The sequence below is a fragment of the Gavia stellata genome, chromosome 24 (assembly GCF_030936135.1).
Source record: "Gavia stellata isolate bGavSte3 chromosome 24, bGavSte3.hap2, whole genome shotgun sequence".
In the NCBI taxonomy this organism is placed as follows: domain Eukaryota; kingdom Metazoa; phylum Chordata; class Aves; order Gaviiformes; family Gaviidae; genus Gavia; species Gavia stellata.
The window spans coordinates 8,181,558-8,199,242 of record NC_082617.1 but is presented as its reverse complement, the minus strand read 5'-3'; the positions used below and the strand labels follow the sequence as shown (position 1 = coordinate 8,199,242).

Below are 17,685 nucleotides of genomic sequence, written 5' to 3'. Positions count from 1 at the left end.
CTACAAAGAACATTTGTACTTCTTTTTTTTTTTAGGAATACAGGCACACAGAGCATGTGTCCAAGCACAAGAGTACCTGCCTTTGGGGGTGGGGATACTGGTGTTGTGATGTACACGAAAAAAGTGGTCAGAGCTTTCTGCTCTGTCTTCCTGCAAAAAGAGAGCCCCTCATCCCCCCATTATTATAGGTCATGAGCTGACTAAGATACATACATGTAAAGTATGCTCAGTCTCTATACATTTGAGGAAGGACTTAGATTTGTGTGCGCTAAAAATTTGGTGGATTAAGGAGACATGGAAGTGTGTACTTATGCAAGGCATAGTAAAATCCTGTCTGCCAGAAATGCAGGTGTTCAGGTCCTAAAGGTTCATCTTTCTCTTCTTCGAGATACGCACAAAGCAACAGAATTAGAGCTAGGCATTGGGCTTGTTTGCAAAAGATTTACCTCCAGACTTTGTGTACTTACTGTCGTTTAATGAAGGTTTGTACACTGAGAGCTCGGGTGGACCCAGCATCTCTTCCCCTGGATGGGCAATGACAATGATGGGTATTTGCCTTTTTTTCTTTTTTACAGGCAGCAGCAGTCACCAGATGCTTTGGAATCGTCACAGCTGGAGGAAGAGGTAGATGAGCTATCCCTTATCGACCACAGTGAAATTATGGCTAGGTTAACGCTGAAGCAAGAGGTAGGTGCATTCAGGTTTGCTTTCATACTCTTTGGTTTATGCTGTATTGAAATTTGATTCTCTGTGTGCACAAGCAAGGCATCAGCTTTTATTTGACAGGAAAAAACGAGGTCGCAGCAGAAGTGGTGTGCAGCTTTATGTGTGCAGGCTGTTGTGAAAGTATGAGATGCTGGTACAGGCAGGGAGCACCAGCAATGAATGAGTGTTTAACAAAATGTGAGCTGTCTCTCTAAAAACCAGCGTATCTTGTGCTCTTTTCGCAGTCTGCTCCTTCCCACCTCTTCAGCCTGCAATAAAGCACCTGAGAGCTTGAGTGCAGTAAATCTGAGTGCAGGTTTATGGTGTTGGCCTTTCAATCTGAAGGCTGGTTTAGCAGATTTCCCGAGCAGGACATTATATTACTGATGTGGAAGAGCAGCCAAAGTAACTGTTTCTGTATTTGAGAAATGGCTTTGTTTCTAGCCTTGGGTGCGCTCCCAGACAGCTTTGCTCACTGTGCTCTTGAACCAAGCTGTCTTTGACATGCAGCTTGAGGGAATATGCAGGCTTTTGAAGCTTTCAGACTGTCAGGGAGCTAGTCTGAAAACCAGAAAGAATGTATCATTTACTGGCACTTTAGGAGTGTTCTTTGGTCAGCTGAGATGCGCAGGAGAGAGAGAGAAGCTATTAGTCGTTCTTTAAGTGTTTCATGAGTCTTGCCAGAGGGTCACCTGAAAAACTCACGTCTTAGACATAGCTGCTCCGTGGCTGTAATCCATGTTTTTTTCAGTGTTTTACATATTGAAATGACAAAGACATTGCGAAGGGAAGCCAGACATGACTCCAGTCTCCTCTGCAGGAATATTTCCTTTAAAAAACAATTAAAAATCAGTGATTTCTGAACATTTGGGACTAGCAGATCTGTGTCAACCCTTCACTTCTTTTTTTCTTTCTTTTCTTTACGGTCTACATGTTTGAAACGGTGTAGAACTGCCACTGCAAGCTGTTTCCTGCAGCGTGGGAACCGCTGGCTGAGTGATAGATCAGTTTTGCATATTTTTACTTGTGAATTGCAGTAGCTAGAAGAAAGACATTTTTAGAGAGTGGTAAGGCAGGGGTCAAGCAGTTAGCAGGGCTGTTTTCTGCTCCCGGTTATTGGATCGCTTCAGGTGACCTCCAGCCAAATAGTTCCAGATTAGGGAATTAACTTGCTAGGTTTTGATGTTCCAGGAACGTGCAAGTTGAATGCATGACCTCTCACCCCACAGCCGCTGCGGTACGTGATCCCGCACTTTGAGACAGTTCACACAGTGTTACTGCTCTGTTAATGGTCTTCTGGGAGCGTTTGGGAGTTTGGGACATTTCTGTTCATTATTCTGTGGGCAGAAAGTTCAGCTTCCGCTGAGCTTCGCAGCCTGGCCTTAAGGAGTCAGAGACCCCGAGTGAGGATCAGCCCAGATCCTCATCTGGGACACCAAATGCTTTATTCAAATTCTGGGATTAGCCCGGCACTGAAGACCATGTCCCAGCTTGCGCTGTGAGCAGTGCCAGGGACATTGCGTACACTGCCAGTTGTTGCTGAGCTTGGACCCCAGAGATGGTAAACCAGGCTGAAGGGAGCTTGGGCTATGCCTAACACGTTTGTGTTCTCATTGCAGGGAGATGATGGGCCAGATGTTCGTGGTGGATCTGGAGACATTTTATTAGTGCACGCAACAGAGACCGACAGGAAAGGTAGAGTGGATGCACCAAAATAGAGCTGAGGAGCCTTTTGCTGCTTATCTTCTGTGTCTCTGCAGTGTGCGCAGTCGTGATGTGGCTGCAGGCAGCTGGGCCAGGGTGGAGAGGACTGCATTTGTGATCCTCCGAGTTGGGGCGGGGGGTTGTGCTTATCTTTGGTGAAATGGCGGTAAGCTGGATAAGTGCCTGTTCGTTCAGTTTAGCAGCAGGGATGGTATTAACTCCTCATAGCCCTTGCCCAGATCTGGAAGGCGAGGAGCACCAGTAGTGTTGGTGACAGAGCTGTGTTGGTGTCTCCATGCCTGCCTTCTGCAGGTGTGACTGATCCTGTTTTCAGAGGTGCTCCTTCCCCTTGGAACTTCAGGGCAGTGGTGATGTAGGGGTTGCTGGAGTGACTGTTGCAAAAAGTAGGAGAGGAGGGATGTTGGTTTGGGTCTAAGGCAGTACCTGTGGGCATCGGGCAAGCTGTCCAAGTGCTGATCTACTGACACCCCTTATTTTCAACTTAGCGTGTCACTTCCTAGTCCCACTCTGTATTGCTTGCATGCTGGTAGCCACCCAGACCGGTTCAGAGAGGGAATCCACAGTACAAGAAAGGAGATGTGGGGGAGGAAAAGGGAGGTTAGCAACCTTTAGCTCTAGATTTGTTAAAACCCCACTTTATCTCTCCAAACCCGGTCAACACCCACATGAAGCAGCTCCTTTCCAAGACCTGTGGCAAAGACAGCCTTTGCAATGTTTCCGGAGAGTGATTTTGAACCTGCCAAACACATTTGTGCTGATGGCCTTAACCAGAATTGATCTCCTTATCTCCTGGGATGCAAGGCAAAATGTGCTAACCCGCTGAACCACTCAGCACTCATATTTTAGAGGTTTGATAGTCAAAGGGGAAATATCTTTTCATGTGCATGTTTAAATGGTAGGGTTTTTACTATAGCATAAGGTGTTTTCAATTACTTACCAGTAGCATTCAGCTAGCAAGAAAATCCTTGCCCTGACAGCTATGTTTCCCTATTTACATTGGGCATCAAATCCAGGCAAAAAGAACCGAGGTTAGGAACATACTAGCGAGGAGGAGGCAATTGATTGTGGCAAGGTGAGATATGTATATTTAAAAAAAAATAGTCTAAATGAGATGGTGGAAATACCCCTTATAAAAATGCTGAAACCGGAATAGAGAAGCTCTGATTTACTCCGGCTGTTCTCCAGAACAAGCATCACATTGGAAAACTTCTCTACTGTTCCTGTTGAAAGACAGCTACTCGGTAAGGGGGGTGTGCTAGACCTCCGGTTCATGAATGGGGAGCTCTGAGGGTGCTGCAAGCAGTGAGGTGAAAGCTGTAGAGAACCTCTCAAGACTAGAAAAAAACTAGAGCAGGATTTAAAATGCACAGCAGTGCGGACGGGGAGAGCGGCTGGGTGGAGGGAGCTCTGCGTGGCACGTTTCTCAGAATAGTCACAGAGCTTAGCCTCACGGGCTCTGCCAAGCCGCTGAGCTGAATGGTGCACAGAGGAATTTGTGCTATGCTAACCCAGTGTTTGGGTGACTGAGAGGGTTAATGAATTAAGCTTACAATGAGAAGAATTCAGGGCTTGTAAATCAATCAGCCAAACGGCACAGAGGGGTATAGTTAAGAGGCTTTCCTTTAAAGATGAATTTCTTGGCAGCTTCGAGTGCCAGAGCAGACCAGCTGTATTACCTCACGTTGCCTTTTGGGCAGATGGGAACCCAGAATAAATGTAACTCCACGCCCTGTTGCATGATGCTTCTTGTCCATTTGAGTTTTCTGAAAGAGCTAAAATGGAATAAGGGATAAAGGGATGGATAAAGGGAGACTTGTGGTCTTTAGGAATAAAATCCATGGTCAGTTAAGTGCTCACAGCCACACGCGCTTGCTGTGAGTGCAGGATTACAGCTGGACGAGGCCTAGGACTCACCCCTGACATGACCACCCAGCCTCCGGCTTTAGGGCTTATGTCTGATTGTCTTTAACCAAAAGGCAGCAGTGCTCTCTGATTTAAGAGCGGGAGGAAGCGGCGTCTCTGTCAGGCTCCTGCCAAGAGAAACACCGCAGGTAGAGAGGCACAACTATCACACGGTGCCCTGCTCTTTCCCACGCGCAACGGATGGATGTTACAGCAGATGGGTGTGGGGTGATCCCTGTCCTGGCTGAAACAAGCTTTACATGCACGGCCTAGCCTGGGCAGGCACGGCAGAAGCTTTTTCTCCCCATCTGTGCTAACAAGGCTCTGCCAGCGGTTGCAGTGGGCCAGGCAAGGGCAATGTGCCATCCCACTGCACATGCTGCCTGCAGTGCTGCCCGGTTTTATACCGGGGCTAATAAGTTTCCGTTTTGACCACTGCTGTCCACAGTGACCAAGCCTTACCTGGGACTGTGAGTGTACTCCAGTCTTGACCTGAAATCTCCTCTCCCATTTGCGGTTCCTGCTTTTTCAAATTCCCTCCTTTGTGCCCATGACGATGGCCAAAGCCTTTGCAATTGTGGGGCCTGTAGCACCCACTGCTGCAGATTAATAAACAAAAGGTGTCTGCGTGCATCGCGTCAGAGTCTGTGTTGTGGCAGGGTCATGGTCATGGTAGCGTCAGTTTTTGCAGTGCAATTTACTCTTCTTTTCACTGAAAATAATCTTGTATTTACACTGTCCTGGGACAGATTTCCTGGAAAGGGCAGAGGGTCTGCAGCGCCATATCATCATGTCGAAACACGTGCATTCCTGTTCAGGAGGGAAGAGTGACCATGTCTTTCTGCAGGGCTCTGTGCTGCCTAAGCAGTAAAGACAGAGAACAGGCACCCACCTCTCACCATCAGATCTTCTCTTTAAAGTATCCCCAAGGTCTAAACCACATTTTCCCTTGACCCATTATTGAAAGTTCCTGTCCCACAAACAAATGTTTTTCACTGACCCCTTTGGTGATTGCATAAGCGAAGCAGCAAGCCTGAGTGCTGCAAATGGGAGGCAGGCCGGTGGGGATGGGGCAGTTTGGCTGTTGCTCTTGTGCCATAGGGTCCATCTGCTGGTAAGAAACAACAGCACAGCATTTCTGTGAAGTCCATTCATGTCAAAATGTGTCCATGTCCTCTTCCTGTAAGACTGGATTCAACTTTACAAGAACTTTCCTTTTTCTGAAAGCAGGGTTGACTGAGGCTTTCTTTTCTTTCTCTGTAGATCTGGTGCTGTACTGTGAAGCCTTTCTGACCACATACAGGACATTTATTACCCCCGAAGAGCTCATCAAGAAGCTGCAATACAGATATCCTTTTGCGTGAGTGGCAGTTCACCCCCACGAGGAATCAGAGCCGAGCAGTCATCATGGAAGGAGTTGGTGGCAAGTTGTTTGGTCAAAAGCCTGCTGACAACATGGTCAGTAATGTGCTTGCCCTGGCGGTGTACCAAGGAGGACTTCCTTCACCTTTGCACCCTGCAAATGGGAAATGCTGCTGGGCAGGTCCAGGCAGGGTGGGGTACCAGACCTGAGAGTAGTCTCCTGAGGGCCCTGGCAGGGGAGAAGAGCAGTTCAGCTTTTCTGTACATCACTGGGGAATTGGTCATTTGTTTGGGACATCTTCTTTGTAGAACGGGGATCACGCTACCTTCTGCCTTCCGGAGGGGCTGTGGGGATCGCCTGCTTGGGCAGGTGTAGTTTAATACCATCAAGACCTATTCTCTCTCTTATTACAAGAAATGCAGCACAGAAGATAATGTCCTCTTGGTCTCCTGGTTCTGAACTGAGCTTGTAACTGCTAACAAGGCGAGGGCCCCTACGTGGCAGGGTGAGCATTAGCATTTCTGGCAGAAATGGAGAAGGCTTCTTGTTGAGCACACTGCCTGCAGTTCCGTCCCCTTGGCTCTGTTCCCGTGGCTCCCTTTGCCATCAGCTGAGCGGGTCAGTGTCTCAGTTGAGGCAGTGCAAAGGCCTCGTGGGCTTTGGTCCTGTACACGCACGTCAAAGGGAGCCTGACGTCACCCTGTCCTGCGTCGCAGCTCATCACTGCCATCTGCAGCAGAGCTGCTTGCTCCCCTTGCTCCTGCTGGGATCAGCGCGGCGAAGGACACAGCAAATCTCACTGCAGAGCGGTTGTCAGTGAAAATGCCAGCTGGGGCATTCTGGCAGGCCCTTGTCAATACTTGACTTACTGATAACCTTTTTCTCTTTCCCTTTGTCCGCCTGGCAGAAGCTTTTTCAACCTGTGCTGTCTCCCCTGCCGCCATTCTCCTTGCAGCAAATTGGGCGGTGAGGAAGGTAGAGGTGACATCTGAGCTCTGTTATGAGACCAGATGTCAGAGACCAGTGGGGGAGATCACAGTAGAGGAGTGCTGCTCGTTAAATTCCTCCTTAGAGAGAACAGTTTCAGGATACACCTGCTCTTCCAGCATCAGTTCTGCAGTTTTAAGTACCTCCTCATACCCCTGCTACCTGCAGCTGGTGGCAGCTTAATACCATGTTAATTAGAGCCTTATCGGTGTCCCTTATCTCCTGGAAATTGAACACCAGTTTCATTCAAGACAGAATACTACGCTGTTCTAATGTTCCTCGAGGCAGCTGTTAGTTGTGCTGATGCTGGTCTGACCGTGCTAAGTTGATTCTTTAATTTGAAACCAACATATGAGAAGTTTTGCCACTTCCCAGACACATTTAAGAAGCGAGTCAGTAAGAACACCTTCTTCGTGCTGGTGAGAGTGGTGGATGAGCTGTGGTGAGTTGCCTTCTTTGTTTTGGGATGAGAGATGCGGGGTCAGTAACAACACAGAAGTCTGGCAGTGATGAAGATGTGGTTTTTAAACCTCATCTATGATGACAGCTGAAATCCCCTGACCAGCAAGACACCTATAGTGCCGAACCCTCTTGTCAGAAGAGCAGGTTCTCAGTGTGTCCTAACTGGGTCGGCGATTTTAAAATAACCAGTAAAAGGGGAGTCTGTAAGAAAGGGAGAGCTGGGAGGAGGAGGAATTTCAGTCATTCAGTTCTGCTTGTAGAAAGGAGTGACAAGACTCGGTACACATACAAACTCTGTAGCTCTGATGCCTTCCCCGGGTTTTCCATCTTTCTCTCAGCTTAGTGGAGCTGACAGAGGAAATTCTGAAGCCGCTGATGGACCTGGTCTTCCGACTGGTCTGCAATGGGGAGCTGAGCCTAGCCAGAGTGTTACGCAAGAATATCCTTGATAAAGTGGATCAAAAGAAAATGCTGAGCTACGCCAATTCCATCAAACCTCTTGCAGCCCGTGGAGTGGCAGCCAGGTGAGAAAAGATGCATGTAACCATACCTTTGTCCTGTGAGAGACAGGGCATCCCTTTCTTGCGGACACAACAGTTTTCTCAGTCCAAACTATAAGAAAGGAAAGACAGCAGGTCACGTTTTCTTAGCCTTTATACTTCATCCTTGTTTCCTACAGGCCAGGGACCCTGCATGATTTCCACAGTCATGAAATAGCCGAGCAGCTGACCCTCCTAGATGCCGAACTCTTCTATAAAATCGAGGTACAGAGACGAGGATGGGGTAAGGGCGGTGGGATCTCTGGTATTCCTGGCCAGCTCTCCAAGCACTCCTCTTGGGTTGTAGGAGACAGCTGAACTTGTGTCAGCAAATGGCTGTGAACACAGACTGCGACTGGGAATCTTGAAGCAGAAATCCCATTTTAATGTGTGATATTTTCCCACCCCTCTCCACTATTTCCTCGGCAGATACCAGAAGTTTTGCTTTGGGCAAAGGAGCAAAATGAAGAGAAGAGCCCCAACCTGACGCAGTTCACAGAGCACTTTAATAACATGTCCTACTGGTAAGGAGCTCAGAGCAACTGTGGTACTGAACTGTGCTTAACCTCCAGTGCCCTACAAATATTCAAAATATTCCTCACAGAGTTGGGTTCCCTTGTTACAAGTGGGAGAACATATATTTTTGGCCAGGAAGTAGATGCGGGGCAGTCATCAAAGACCCCAGAGCACGAGAGAAAGAATATCAGGAGGGCAGTGTAACCTGGAGGAATTATTGTCAGTACTGTTGACCCCTCCAAACAAACATTCCCCTTGCAAATAAAGGCACTCTGTGTGAGGGTTTTTGTGGTCGTGCTTGAAATTAGTCTTTGTTGTGAATTAGAGTGCTCCATTTAAGTTGGAAGCATCATGAGCTTTTCAGTACTGTTGATCCATCCTTATTAGTTAGCAGTTCTGTAAATGAAACAACAAGAAATCTGACATCTGCTTAAGTGCGTTTATCTTTCTGGGTTTTCTTCTGTCTGTTCTTCCAGGGTCCGTTCAATAATTATGCTACAAGAGAAAGCCCAAGACCGAGAGAGGCTGCTCCTTAAATTTATAAAGATTATGAAGGTATCAGCTTGATTGTTGCTGTGAATCACACACACTGCTCCTTAAAGGAGCAGGGGAGTGGGACCTTCTGGTTGGCAGAGCTGTTGGATGCTAGAAGGCTTTTCCGATCTCTAGAGTAACTGGTATATTCTCCCTCTTCACAGCACTTACGAAAGCTGAACAATTTTAATTCCTATCTGGCCATTCTTTCTGCACTGGATTCTGCACCCATCCGAAGGCTGGAGTGGCAGAAACAAACCTCAGAGGTGAGGAGCAGCGAGGGCTGTCGTCTTCAGAGAAAAAGATAACTGTGCTTACGGTGTGAAACAGCTGGGTGGTTTTAACAGCTCAGCAGCGTCCCAGGGTGGAGGGATGGCGGAGGACTGCTCTCCAGTAGGTATAATGCCACAGCGCTGGAAGCCTGCAGCACGGCTGGGCGTTCGGACAGCTGCAGGAGTGCTAGCGCAGTTGTGGCTGAGAACAGCCGCCTCCTCCTCCTCCCTGCAAGTTGAAGGCTTGATGAGGCTGAAGGCAGTGAGGCTCTGTGTATACGTGCTCGGGGTGAGGCTGAGTAAATCATTTGGAGGTGTTTGCAGGATGGCATTAACTCCCTGGCCTGCATGGCTCTCTGGGGAGAGCTTACAAAGGAAAGGGGTTTGCAGCAGTGGTGTCACCATGGACTTTGTGTTCTGCCAGGGCCTGGCTGAGTACTGCACCCTGATCGACAGCTCCTCGTCCTTCCGCGCCTACCGAGCAGCTCTGGCTGATGTGGAGCCTCCCTGCATACCTTACCTGTGAGTTGGTAGTTTCTTTGCTCTGCCGTCACTTCTGCACGTTCAAATGGTTCCTTCAAGGATTTCTCAGCAGCTTCTGCTCAGCTCAACACTCGCCTTTTGCCCTACATCTAGAATAAGACAGCAATGGGCCCTATCAACACATGTGCCCTCCCCGAAGCAATTTGTCCTGTAGCAGAGGAAAGCAGAGTGGCAGCTGTCTTTTTCTAAAGAAGGCTTTTGTGAATTGACTATGGCAAAGGAAGGATCAAGTGCCTGGATCTTTAGCTGACACTTTTTAACTGTATTTTCTTTGGGGTCTGTGTGCAGAAAGACCAATTTTCCCATGAGGTGCAATGGATCCCACAGCTTCAAGCTGCTGCTTGCTCCTCTGTTACAGCTCTGGTTTGGCTGACTGTGAGAGCTGATAAATGAGGAGTCTGCCTTGTCAAACATGCTGCTGCATCCTGTTTCTAGATGAAAGGTTGAAGCCATTGCCCTTCTCCGTAAGGGCCTTCTGATCTAGATACCAGATTTGCTTTGGGTTTACACCAGTAAAACTTCTCCTGGTCTTGCTTTCTTCCATGGAAAGAGTTCTGTAGGAGAAGGTTGCATAGGTACATGGCATCTCATCTGGCAGGGGACCACAGCAGGGCTCTGCAGAGACATGGCTGAGCAGGGGAGGCAGAGGGAGGAAGGGAGCGCAGACCCCCTTGCTAGCAAAACCTCAACTTGAGGGAAACCCTCTTGCATAAAACTGGAAGGAAGGTTTAACCCCCAGCAGGCACTTGCCATTGTGACCTTCTTCCAGCCTGGTCCTCCTTTCCAAGGAGGGTGAAAGAGCAACCTCAGCGCCCTCAGTGTGACCGCGAGTGCCTCGCCTCGCAGGTCGCTCAGCTGTGCACGGTGGGCACCTTGCGCTGAAGATTTTTGGATCTGCTACCCGGGGGAGACAGTCCCCTCTAGTTTAAAGCTGCCATGCTGATGGTGGCGGCAGCGGGAGGCCGTTAGATTGCATCTGGCTGCCTTTTGGCTGGCTGTCCTGCCCCTGTGTGATTAACCTCTGTACTTGTTTGCCTACTCCCTGGCCTCTCTTTCAGAGGCCTGATTCTGCAGGACCTGACCTTTGTTCATCTGGGAAACCCTGATTACATTGACAGCAAAGTGAACTTTTCCAAGCGCTGGCAGCAGTTTAACATCTTGGACAGCATGAGGTGCTTCCAACAAGTGTAAGTGCAGCAACAGGGGGGGTCAGAGGTGGCTTTGAGGCACTGTGGTGGGGATTGGGGTGGGGAGTCGTGGCTGGGGCACAGGAGCCCCCGTGGAAGGGGAAGGGAGTCTAAAGCCAAAGCATTGTGACGGAGATGTAAGGAGATCTGGGAATGACAGGGCTCCGGCCACGATCTCCTTCCCTCTTTAGGTTAGATATGACTAAAAGTTGTGAAGCGTTTTCCTATATTAGTTTTGAGATACAGTGCGGTAAAGTTTTCCCACTACTCTCTTTCAGACAACAGGTTTTTTCCTCCAGGTTTTGCCATTGCTGGTTCCTATGTTCTCCAGGTCACGGAGGGTTTTCTTCAATGCTGTCTTGCAGCAGAGGCCACAGATCTAACTGCTGATTTCAGTATGATAGGGTCTTTTTTTCCCCCCAATTCAGCAATGGGCATGATAGTTTTTCCCCTTTTTGGTGTCACACCACAGTCACGAGTATTGGGCTCAGGTAGTGCAGACCCCACAGCGCTGGATGTCCCTAGAGCAGGGCAGGGGTGACTCGAAGTTGGGAGGGGTCCCCAGGTAGCCCCTTGTTTAACTGCCACCCTACTCTGTGGTTTTCCAGACATTACGACATCAAAAGAAATGACGACATAGTGTCATTCTTCAATGACTTCAGCGACCACCTGGCTGAGGAGGCCTTGTGGGAACTGTCCCTCAAAATCAAACCTCGGAACATTACGAGGCGGAAAACAGACCGAGAAGAGAAAACCTAGGAGGAGGGGTTGTGCGAGCGAGGAGAATTGCTCCGCAGATGCGCCGAGGGCAGCTATGAGACTGGAGTTCAATGTTTGTACCTGTTACTGGATGACGCACCCTCCCTCCCAGCTGGCAGCGAGCCCTGGGTGTGTGAATGTTGGGCTCTCACAGCAGGCGAGAAGTGACCGGGCGCGTCAGCCGCGAAGGGCAGAGATCAGCCGGTGCTCGCTGCACTCGTCCTCCTTCTCCTCCCGTCCCTCTGTGCCATGAATCAGCTTTAAACCTGGGGAGAGAGCTTTGTGGAAGGAGGGTCCCATGCAAGCGTGTTGCTGGTTTGCTGGCCGATTGCATCCCGGAATACCCGGGCTTTTGTTTTCATCCACAAAGGAGGGTCAGCAAGAGCTCAGCACCCACAAACTTGTCTCCGGAGTGGTGTTCAGCAGGCAGCAGCCATGGAAGCCAAGGGTTTGAGTCTCCCCTGCCATGCCATCTCGAAACGTGTTCATCCCTAGGAGATGAGGATGGAAGAGCCTCCCGCTGCCTGCCAGAGGAGCTCTGCTTTCAGAGGGCTGCTTGTGTTTACAGGGGTCTTCGGTTTACCCCAGATCTCTCGCGCCTTCTTCATGGGAGGAAGGCACCAGTCGTAGATACGGAAGAGGCACTGAAAATGTGGGCAGGAGCCCGCCATCTCCAGTCATCGTATCCCCCTCCTCCTCTCAGATCTCGTTATTTAAGCAGCGGTAATCCCTCTGAACCCTGGAAACATTGACTACCCGAGGTACTGCGGTTCACTTGTCCTGTGAACCCGTATCTTTTAGTGATGGTACTAGCTTTTGCACAGTAAATGCTGTAGTATACGAGACTGTAAATATTAGTATTTAGAATCCATTGGGGATTTTTTTGATGCATGTCTGAATACCGATGGGTTTATAGGAAAACAAGAAAAGTGTGCAAAACAGTATGTATAAAATTCACAACCAGTGACAATATTGTTCCAAGTGCTGGAAGAACAGAGGCTCGGGGCGGCCGCGTTGGGCGCTGGCTGTGGAGCGGGTGCAGGAGCCGGGCGAAGGAGCCAGCGGGTCTGTTTCTGGGGTTGGAAATGGGAACCGGGAAGGAGCCCTGTGCCCGGCCGAGTCGCCCCGTCCCCTCCATCCCGCTCCTCTCTCCTTTCACTGTTGCCAAATGGTTTTTTGAGGGGGTCCCAGTCTGGCTGACCCTTGGTGCTGTGCTTTGTGACCCACGCTTTGGCAGGAGCCCCAGCAGCTCCCCATCCCCAGTCCCGCCGTGCTGGAGCCAGCAGGCCAGGGGCAGCCCGGCATGGAAGAGCGATGGGAGCGGGGACAGTCTCATTTCCCACACATGCAGCGTTAACCCCAATCTGTTCGGTGTGCCTTATTCAGCCCCTCTGTCCCCTTTCCGTGTCCCCCCCCAGGGCATCCTCCCCAGTGCAGCCCCAGCCGGGCCATTTCACATCCCTCCTCTCTGTCCTCATCCAATGGTTTACAGTGTGGATCATGGATTTGAGCGTACGCTGTAGGTTTTAGCAGCCTTGCGAGGCCTTTCTCAGCACCGTGTCGCATGATCACAGGTTTTTACAGAGTTCTGCTTAACAAAATCCGGCGGTTTTTGGGCAGCGGCTCACAAGGAATACAGACGGGGTGTTCCGCAGAGCATCCTTAACTTATTTCTCAATAGCAGCTCCGTGTTTGCTAAAGCCTCTGTTTATTCTGGGTGAATCAGAGTTGCAAGCACTTCCTTCTACAAATAGATTGCAAAGTCTTAGCCAGCTCCCTGCCGATGGCAGCTCTGCCTGATGGGCAGCGGGAGGGAGCGACAACAGTGTTGCCCCATTCGTAGGATTGTACCCACCTCGATTATTTTCCTGGAGATTTAGGCACAGGACTCACGCAGCAGCCAAATGCTGAAGCGCAGAGACACCCCCCTGCCCCTGAGGGCATCTTCTGGGGGAGGAGAGCGTGGGGTGCAACCCCAGAGCGGGAGGAGCGGGGACCTTTTCTGCACTGAAACGCAGCGTCCGAGCCAGAACACTTCAAAACCGGTTTATTTTTATGGCACTAAGGGCATTGGAGCCATGTGTCATGTCCGGCCAAGACTTTGCAACCCCCAAAGGCTTCCCAGCGTTCCACGCAGGAAGTAATGCTTGTGTTTTCCTTTGTAAATAAGATCTTAAAAAAAAAAAAACCTGAGATGACGAGACTGTGAAAAGGCAAATACACCCCGTGTCTGGCACAGGCTTCCCCCAGTCGGCTCCGAGCACCTCCCTCGGGTGGTGTGCTGTGGCATAGGCTGTTTCTAGGAATGTTGTGTGTGGTGATAGCACTAAAACCGCAGCCCATCGCTCCGCTTTCCCCGTGCGGGGGCCGTGGGGCTGCAGTGTTCATGGCTGGGGCTCCATGCCCCGCGGGGACAGGAGGGTGCACCTCGTCCTCAGCCCTGCCGGGACACTCACCTCCTCTCTCGCTGGCGAGCGGGACCCATTTCCAGGTTCTTGCTCTCGAGGGAGACCATGAGCCCTCTTAGCACCAAAGAGGGGTCTCGCTCCCCGCCCTCCACCAGCCCCCCTGAAAACTGGAGGCTCAGCCCGCAGCGTGGGGAGGGGAGGTCTGCGCAGCCGCAGCACCTCGTCCAGCGTGGTGGGGCTGAGCCCCCCAGCTTTGCTCCCCCTTCTCCCCTTTGCTCTGCCGTCATCCCCAGCCGAGCGGGGTGTCCCCACCACAGCTCCTGGCTCATGTCCCGACCTCGGGCCAGGCTCACGGGGCTGGAGCGACCCTAAAGAAGGATCTCCTTTCCCAGAACAGCTCCCGGTTTGCTGACCAGAGACCCCCCCCTCCAGGAGCAGCACCCCTGGGGAGCAGAAGCCCAGAACAGCAGCCGTTTGCAAGCCTGGCCGTGAGCCTGTTTGCCTGTCTTGCAGGCAGCGTTCGCAAGGCTGTCACCTCTCTTTTTGTGGGGAGGGAGGGGTCTCAATACCCCCTCTCCACGCGGGGCAGGGAGGGGGGAGAAGCGATGCCCCCGTCACCAGCCCCCTGCCCCACTCCCAGGCCTCTCCCCCCCCCCCCAGCTGTTCGGTTGTATTATATATTTACCACTAACCCAGTCCTGATGGTGGCATCTTCCTGCGAACATTTCAGACCTGTAACTTTTATATTAAAGACAAATAAACACGAGTAACAAACCCGCCTGACGATCCTGTTTACAGTGCATGCAGCAGTCTGTGGATTAAAGTGACAATCGAATCCACTTCTGGTGCTGGTGTGGCCTCGTGTTTTCTCACGTGCCCCTTGGGGTTTTTCTCTGCCCTTGGCCCTTTTCCCTTTTATTTTTCCCATATAAATCTCTTCCTTACCTCCGTCGAGATGGTCTCATCCCAGTACAAGCCCTACATTTCGGGGGGGGACATCTGCTCCTGTCACCTTCCTCTGGGCACTGATGTCCCGTGTCGGGGGGTTTCAGCTCCCCAAAACACACGCTGACAGGCGTGTGTCCGGCCGCAGCCCAGCCCGTGCAGCAGCCGTGGGCCGGGCGGACGAGGGCTATAAATAACCCCTGCGGCGGTCCGGGCGACCGAGCACACTCCCGCGCTATTTCAGTCCTGGATGGGGTTCAAAATTCCTCTGGAAATAATCGACATCGGCCAACTCGGGAGGAGGATGCCCAGACACTGACCAAGCGCATACCGCCTGCTCACTTGCTGGGGCTGGACCGTGGTGCTGCATCCCACCGGCCCTGCGAAGCGATGGGGAGCTGCGGGGTCTGTCACAGCCCCCGGGTGGCTGTGAGCAGAGCCGGGGCCTGGCGCGGGGCACACTTGCATCCCCGTATGGCTCCTGCCATTACGGAGCTGGAGCTCGGCTCATCAGAGCAGCCTTTGGAAGACGGAGCGGCTCGTCCTCCCCTTCCTTGTAGCAGCTCTGCGAGTGGCACCCCCAGGCCTGGGGCCGCCCCGTCCCCAGCACGGCCCCGCGTGGGCTCCCCGTCCCCGGGGTCTCCCCAGGGTCCTGCTTGGGCTGGAGCCCGGGCACCGCCTGTTTGTGGAGGAAACCCTGGTTTGACCAATTACAGGAGAACTTAACCTGAATGTTGTGGTGGACAAAAGCCACGGTGGGGCGGGGGGGAAGGTCCTTGGTGTGCAGAGGAAACGGAAGCTTTGGCTACACCTGTATTTTATTTCGATCTGGAAGCAGCAAGAAAGTGGCGATACAGCATGTGTGCGTGTATTTGTGTGTGCAAAATTACCATAGAAGCTAAATAACGTGGGTTTGTGTCTTCTCACATTACCGATCACCACTGAGGGGTTCTCGCACGTCCGGAGCAGCGGCTGCCGGCGGAGCGGCCGCACACCTCGGCCTCTCCGTTACGCCTCGGCCGTGTGCTCCGTCTCCAGCCCCAATTCTACAAGGCGCTCCCTCTGCACCAGAGCCCCATTTGGCACCTCCCAAGCAACACCACGCGGCAACGGGCTTCAACATCCCGCAGCAGAGCCTGATCCCGTACATGGTGCCACTGCTCCAACATGGCTCCTTGCCCGGAGCTGGCTCCAGCGGGACACAGCACCGGCATCGCTTTGCTCTGGGTTCCTCCTGCCCGTGCCGCAGTTCATGGGGCTGAGAGCAGGCGAGTGAAGGCACATACAGCTCCGGAGCGGCTCCTCGCCCCGCCAGGAAGGACAGACGCTGCCCCCCGACCCTGATAACGCTTTGTGGTCACCCGTTTCCCATGGCGGCCCCGGTGATGCCATGCAGGGGCTGCGGCCGCTCCACCTGCCCGTGCCCCCCAGGCCACGGTGAGCTGCAAGGAGCCCCCGGCACGCGCCGTGTCGCTGGGGCTCGGGGTCCCTGTCATAGGTACAGGGCAACCAGGACGTAGATGACCCAGCTGATGGAGGCGAACAACCCGAAGAGGAGGCTGAAGAGGACCAGCGACTGGGCCTTTTTGGACGCCACGTTTGCCTGGGCCATGTCCCCGCGGCCGAGCGCAGCCCGGGTCTGGCGCGGGGGCAGACGGGGAGAGGTTAGAAGAGACCCACGGCACCGGGAGGGGGATTCAAGGTGCCGGGTGGGTTCGGTGTAAACCAGGATTGTGCTGTCCTTACCTCGTGGGAGTAGACGAGGGCGATGACCCCGGTCAGCAGGCAGCAGAAGACGGTCACCAGCACCGACTCTACCATGTAGTCCTTGGGCAGGTGCTGCCCGCGGCCGGCGGGCGATGGCCCTGTGCTCGGCTGCCCGTTGTACTGTGACATGGAGGGGGGTTAGAGCTGTGCGACCCCCCCTGCATCCCCCCAGATTGTGCTGCTCAAGCATTTGGGGCGCTGCTTGGCTCCCCACAAACCCGGGAGGGGGGACAAGGGGTGACCCCGCTGCGGAGCAGGGGAGGAACGCGTTGGGGGGATACGTACGGTGCCGTAGGGCAGGGGTGCAGGCGGGATGCCCTGGGGCGGGACGGGCCCCGGCCCCGGCTGGTAGAGGACGGGCACTTGCTGGGAGAAGCCGGCCGGGAAGGGCGGGTAGAGCAGGTGAACGCTCTTGGGGTCCGGGGGCGAGTAGGGCGGCGGGTCCCCCTCGAAGGCCGCATTGGTGACCGCCACCACCACCGTGGGCCCGTCCCCGCGGCCGGCGGGGGGGTCGCAGCGGGGCCCGGGGCCGGGCAGCCCCCCGGCCGCCCCACTGCCACCCCCCTGCTCCGCTCCCTCGGCCGCGGGGCCGCAGCCCCGGGGCCCGGCCGGTGCGTCGCCCTCCATCCCGCGGGGACGCCTGCGGGGACAGGGAGCCCGTGGGCTGCCCCGCTCTCCGTGTCCCCCCCCCGCCCCGCCCCGCGAGCGATGGCCGGTGCGGGGCCGCGACGGGGCGGGCGCAGCCCCGGCCCACCGACCCCGGGCGTGTCCTCCCCCCCCCCGTAACCAGGGTCGAGCCCGGGGCCGGGCCGCGCTGCCCGCGGGAGCGGCCCCCCCTTTGCCACCCCACTGCCACCGCGGGAGCCCCGCGCCCCGTCCCCGCGTCCCCCCCCCGCGTCGTCGCCCGCGGGGCCCCCACCTGCCGGACGCTCCGGGCCTGGCCCCCCGCTACGGCCCCGCCGCGGCCCCCGGGCCCCGCATGGCCCCGCGCCGGCGGCCGGGAGCGCAGCGCCGGCGGGCCGGGCCGGGCCGGGGCCGGGCGGGTTAATCATTGACCGCCTGTTTGCCCGG

The 17,685-nt window shown here is 53.5% G+C and overlaps 2 protein-coding genes across 2 annotated transcripts in view; one reads left to right on the top strand and one right to left on the bottom strand.

Annotated features, from left to right (window-relative positions):
* RAPGEF1 (Rap guanine nucleotide exchange factor 1) overlaps positions 1 to 14,606 on the top strand; it is an 89,931-nt gene extending 75,325 nt beyond the window's left edge. The window contains exons 15-26 of the mRNA XM_059829067.1: positions 576 to 687; positions 2,325 to 2,400; positions 5,596 to 5,680; positions 7,032 to 7,124; positions 7,483 to 7,668; positions 7,824 to 7,908; positions 8,113 to 8,207; positions 8,676 to 8,754; positions 8,898 to 8,999; positions 9,430 to 9,527; positions 10,607 to 10,735; positions 11,344 to 14,606. Coding sequence (XP_059685050.1) covers positions 576 to 687; positions 2,325 to 2,400; positions 5,596 to 5,680; positions 7,032 to 7,124; positions 7,483 to 7,668; positions 7,824 to 7,908; positions 8,113 to 8,207; positions 8,676 to 8,754; positions 8,898 to 8,999; positions 9,430 to 9,527; positions 10,607 to 10,735; positions 11,344 to 11,494 — 1,291 coding nt within the window. The 3' untranslated portion in view covers positions 11,495 to 14,606. The remainder of the gene's footprint in view (positions 1 to 575; positions 688 to 2,324; positions 2,401 to 5,595; positions 5,681 to 7,031; positions 7,125 to 7,482; positions 7,669 to 7,823; positions 7,909 to 8,112; positions 8,208 to 8,675; positions 8,755 to 8,897; positions 9,000 to 9,429; positions 9,528 to 10,606; positions 10,736 to 11,343) is intronic.
* A 1,733-nt stretch (positions 14,607 to 16,339) lies between these two features.
* Positions 16,340 to 17,241, bottom strand: PRRT1B (proline rich transmembrane protein 1B). The gene is made up of 3 exons (XM_059829066.1): positions 16,900 to 17,241; positions 16,594 to 16,734; positions 16,340 to 16,486 (listed from the first exon to the last, which is right to left on the bottom strand). The coding sequence occupies exons 1-3, from the start codon at positions 17,239 to 17,241 to the stop codon at positions 16,340 to 16,342; spliced, it is 630 nt and encodes a 209-aa protein (XP_059685049.1).
* Between the last annotated feature and the right edge of the window lie 444 nt (positions 17,242 to 17,685).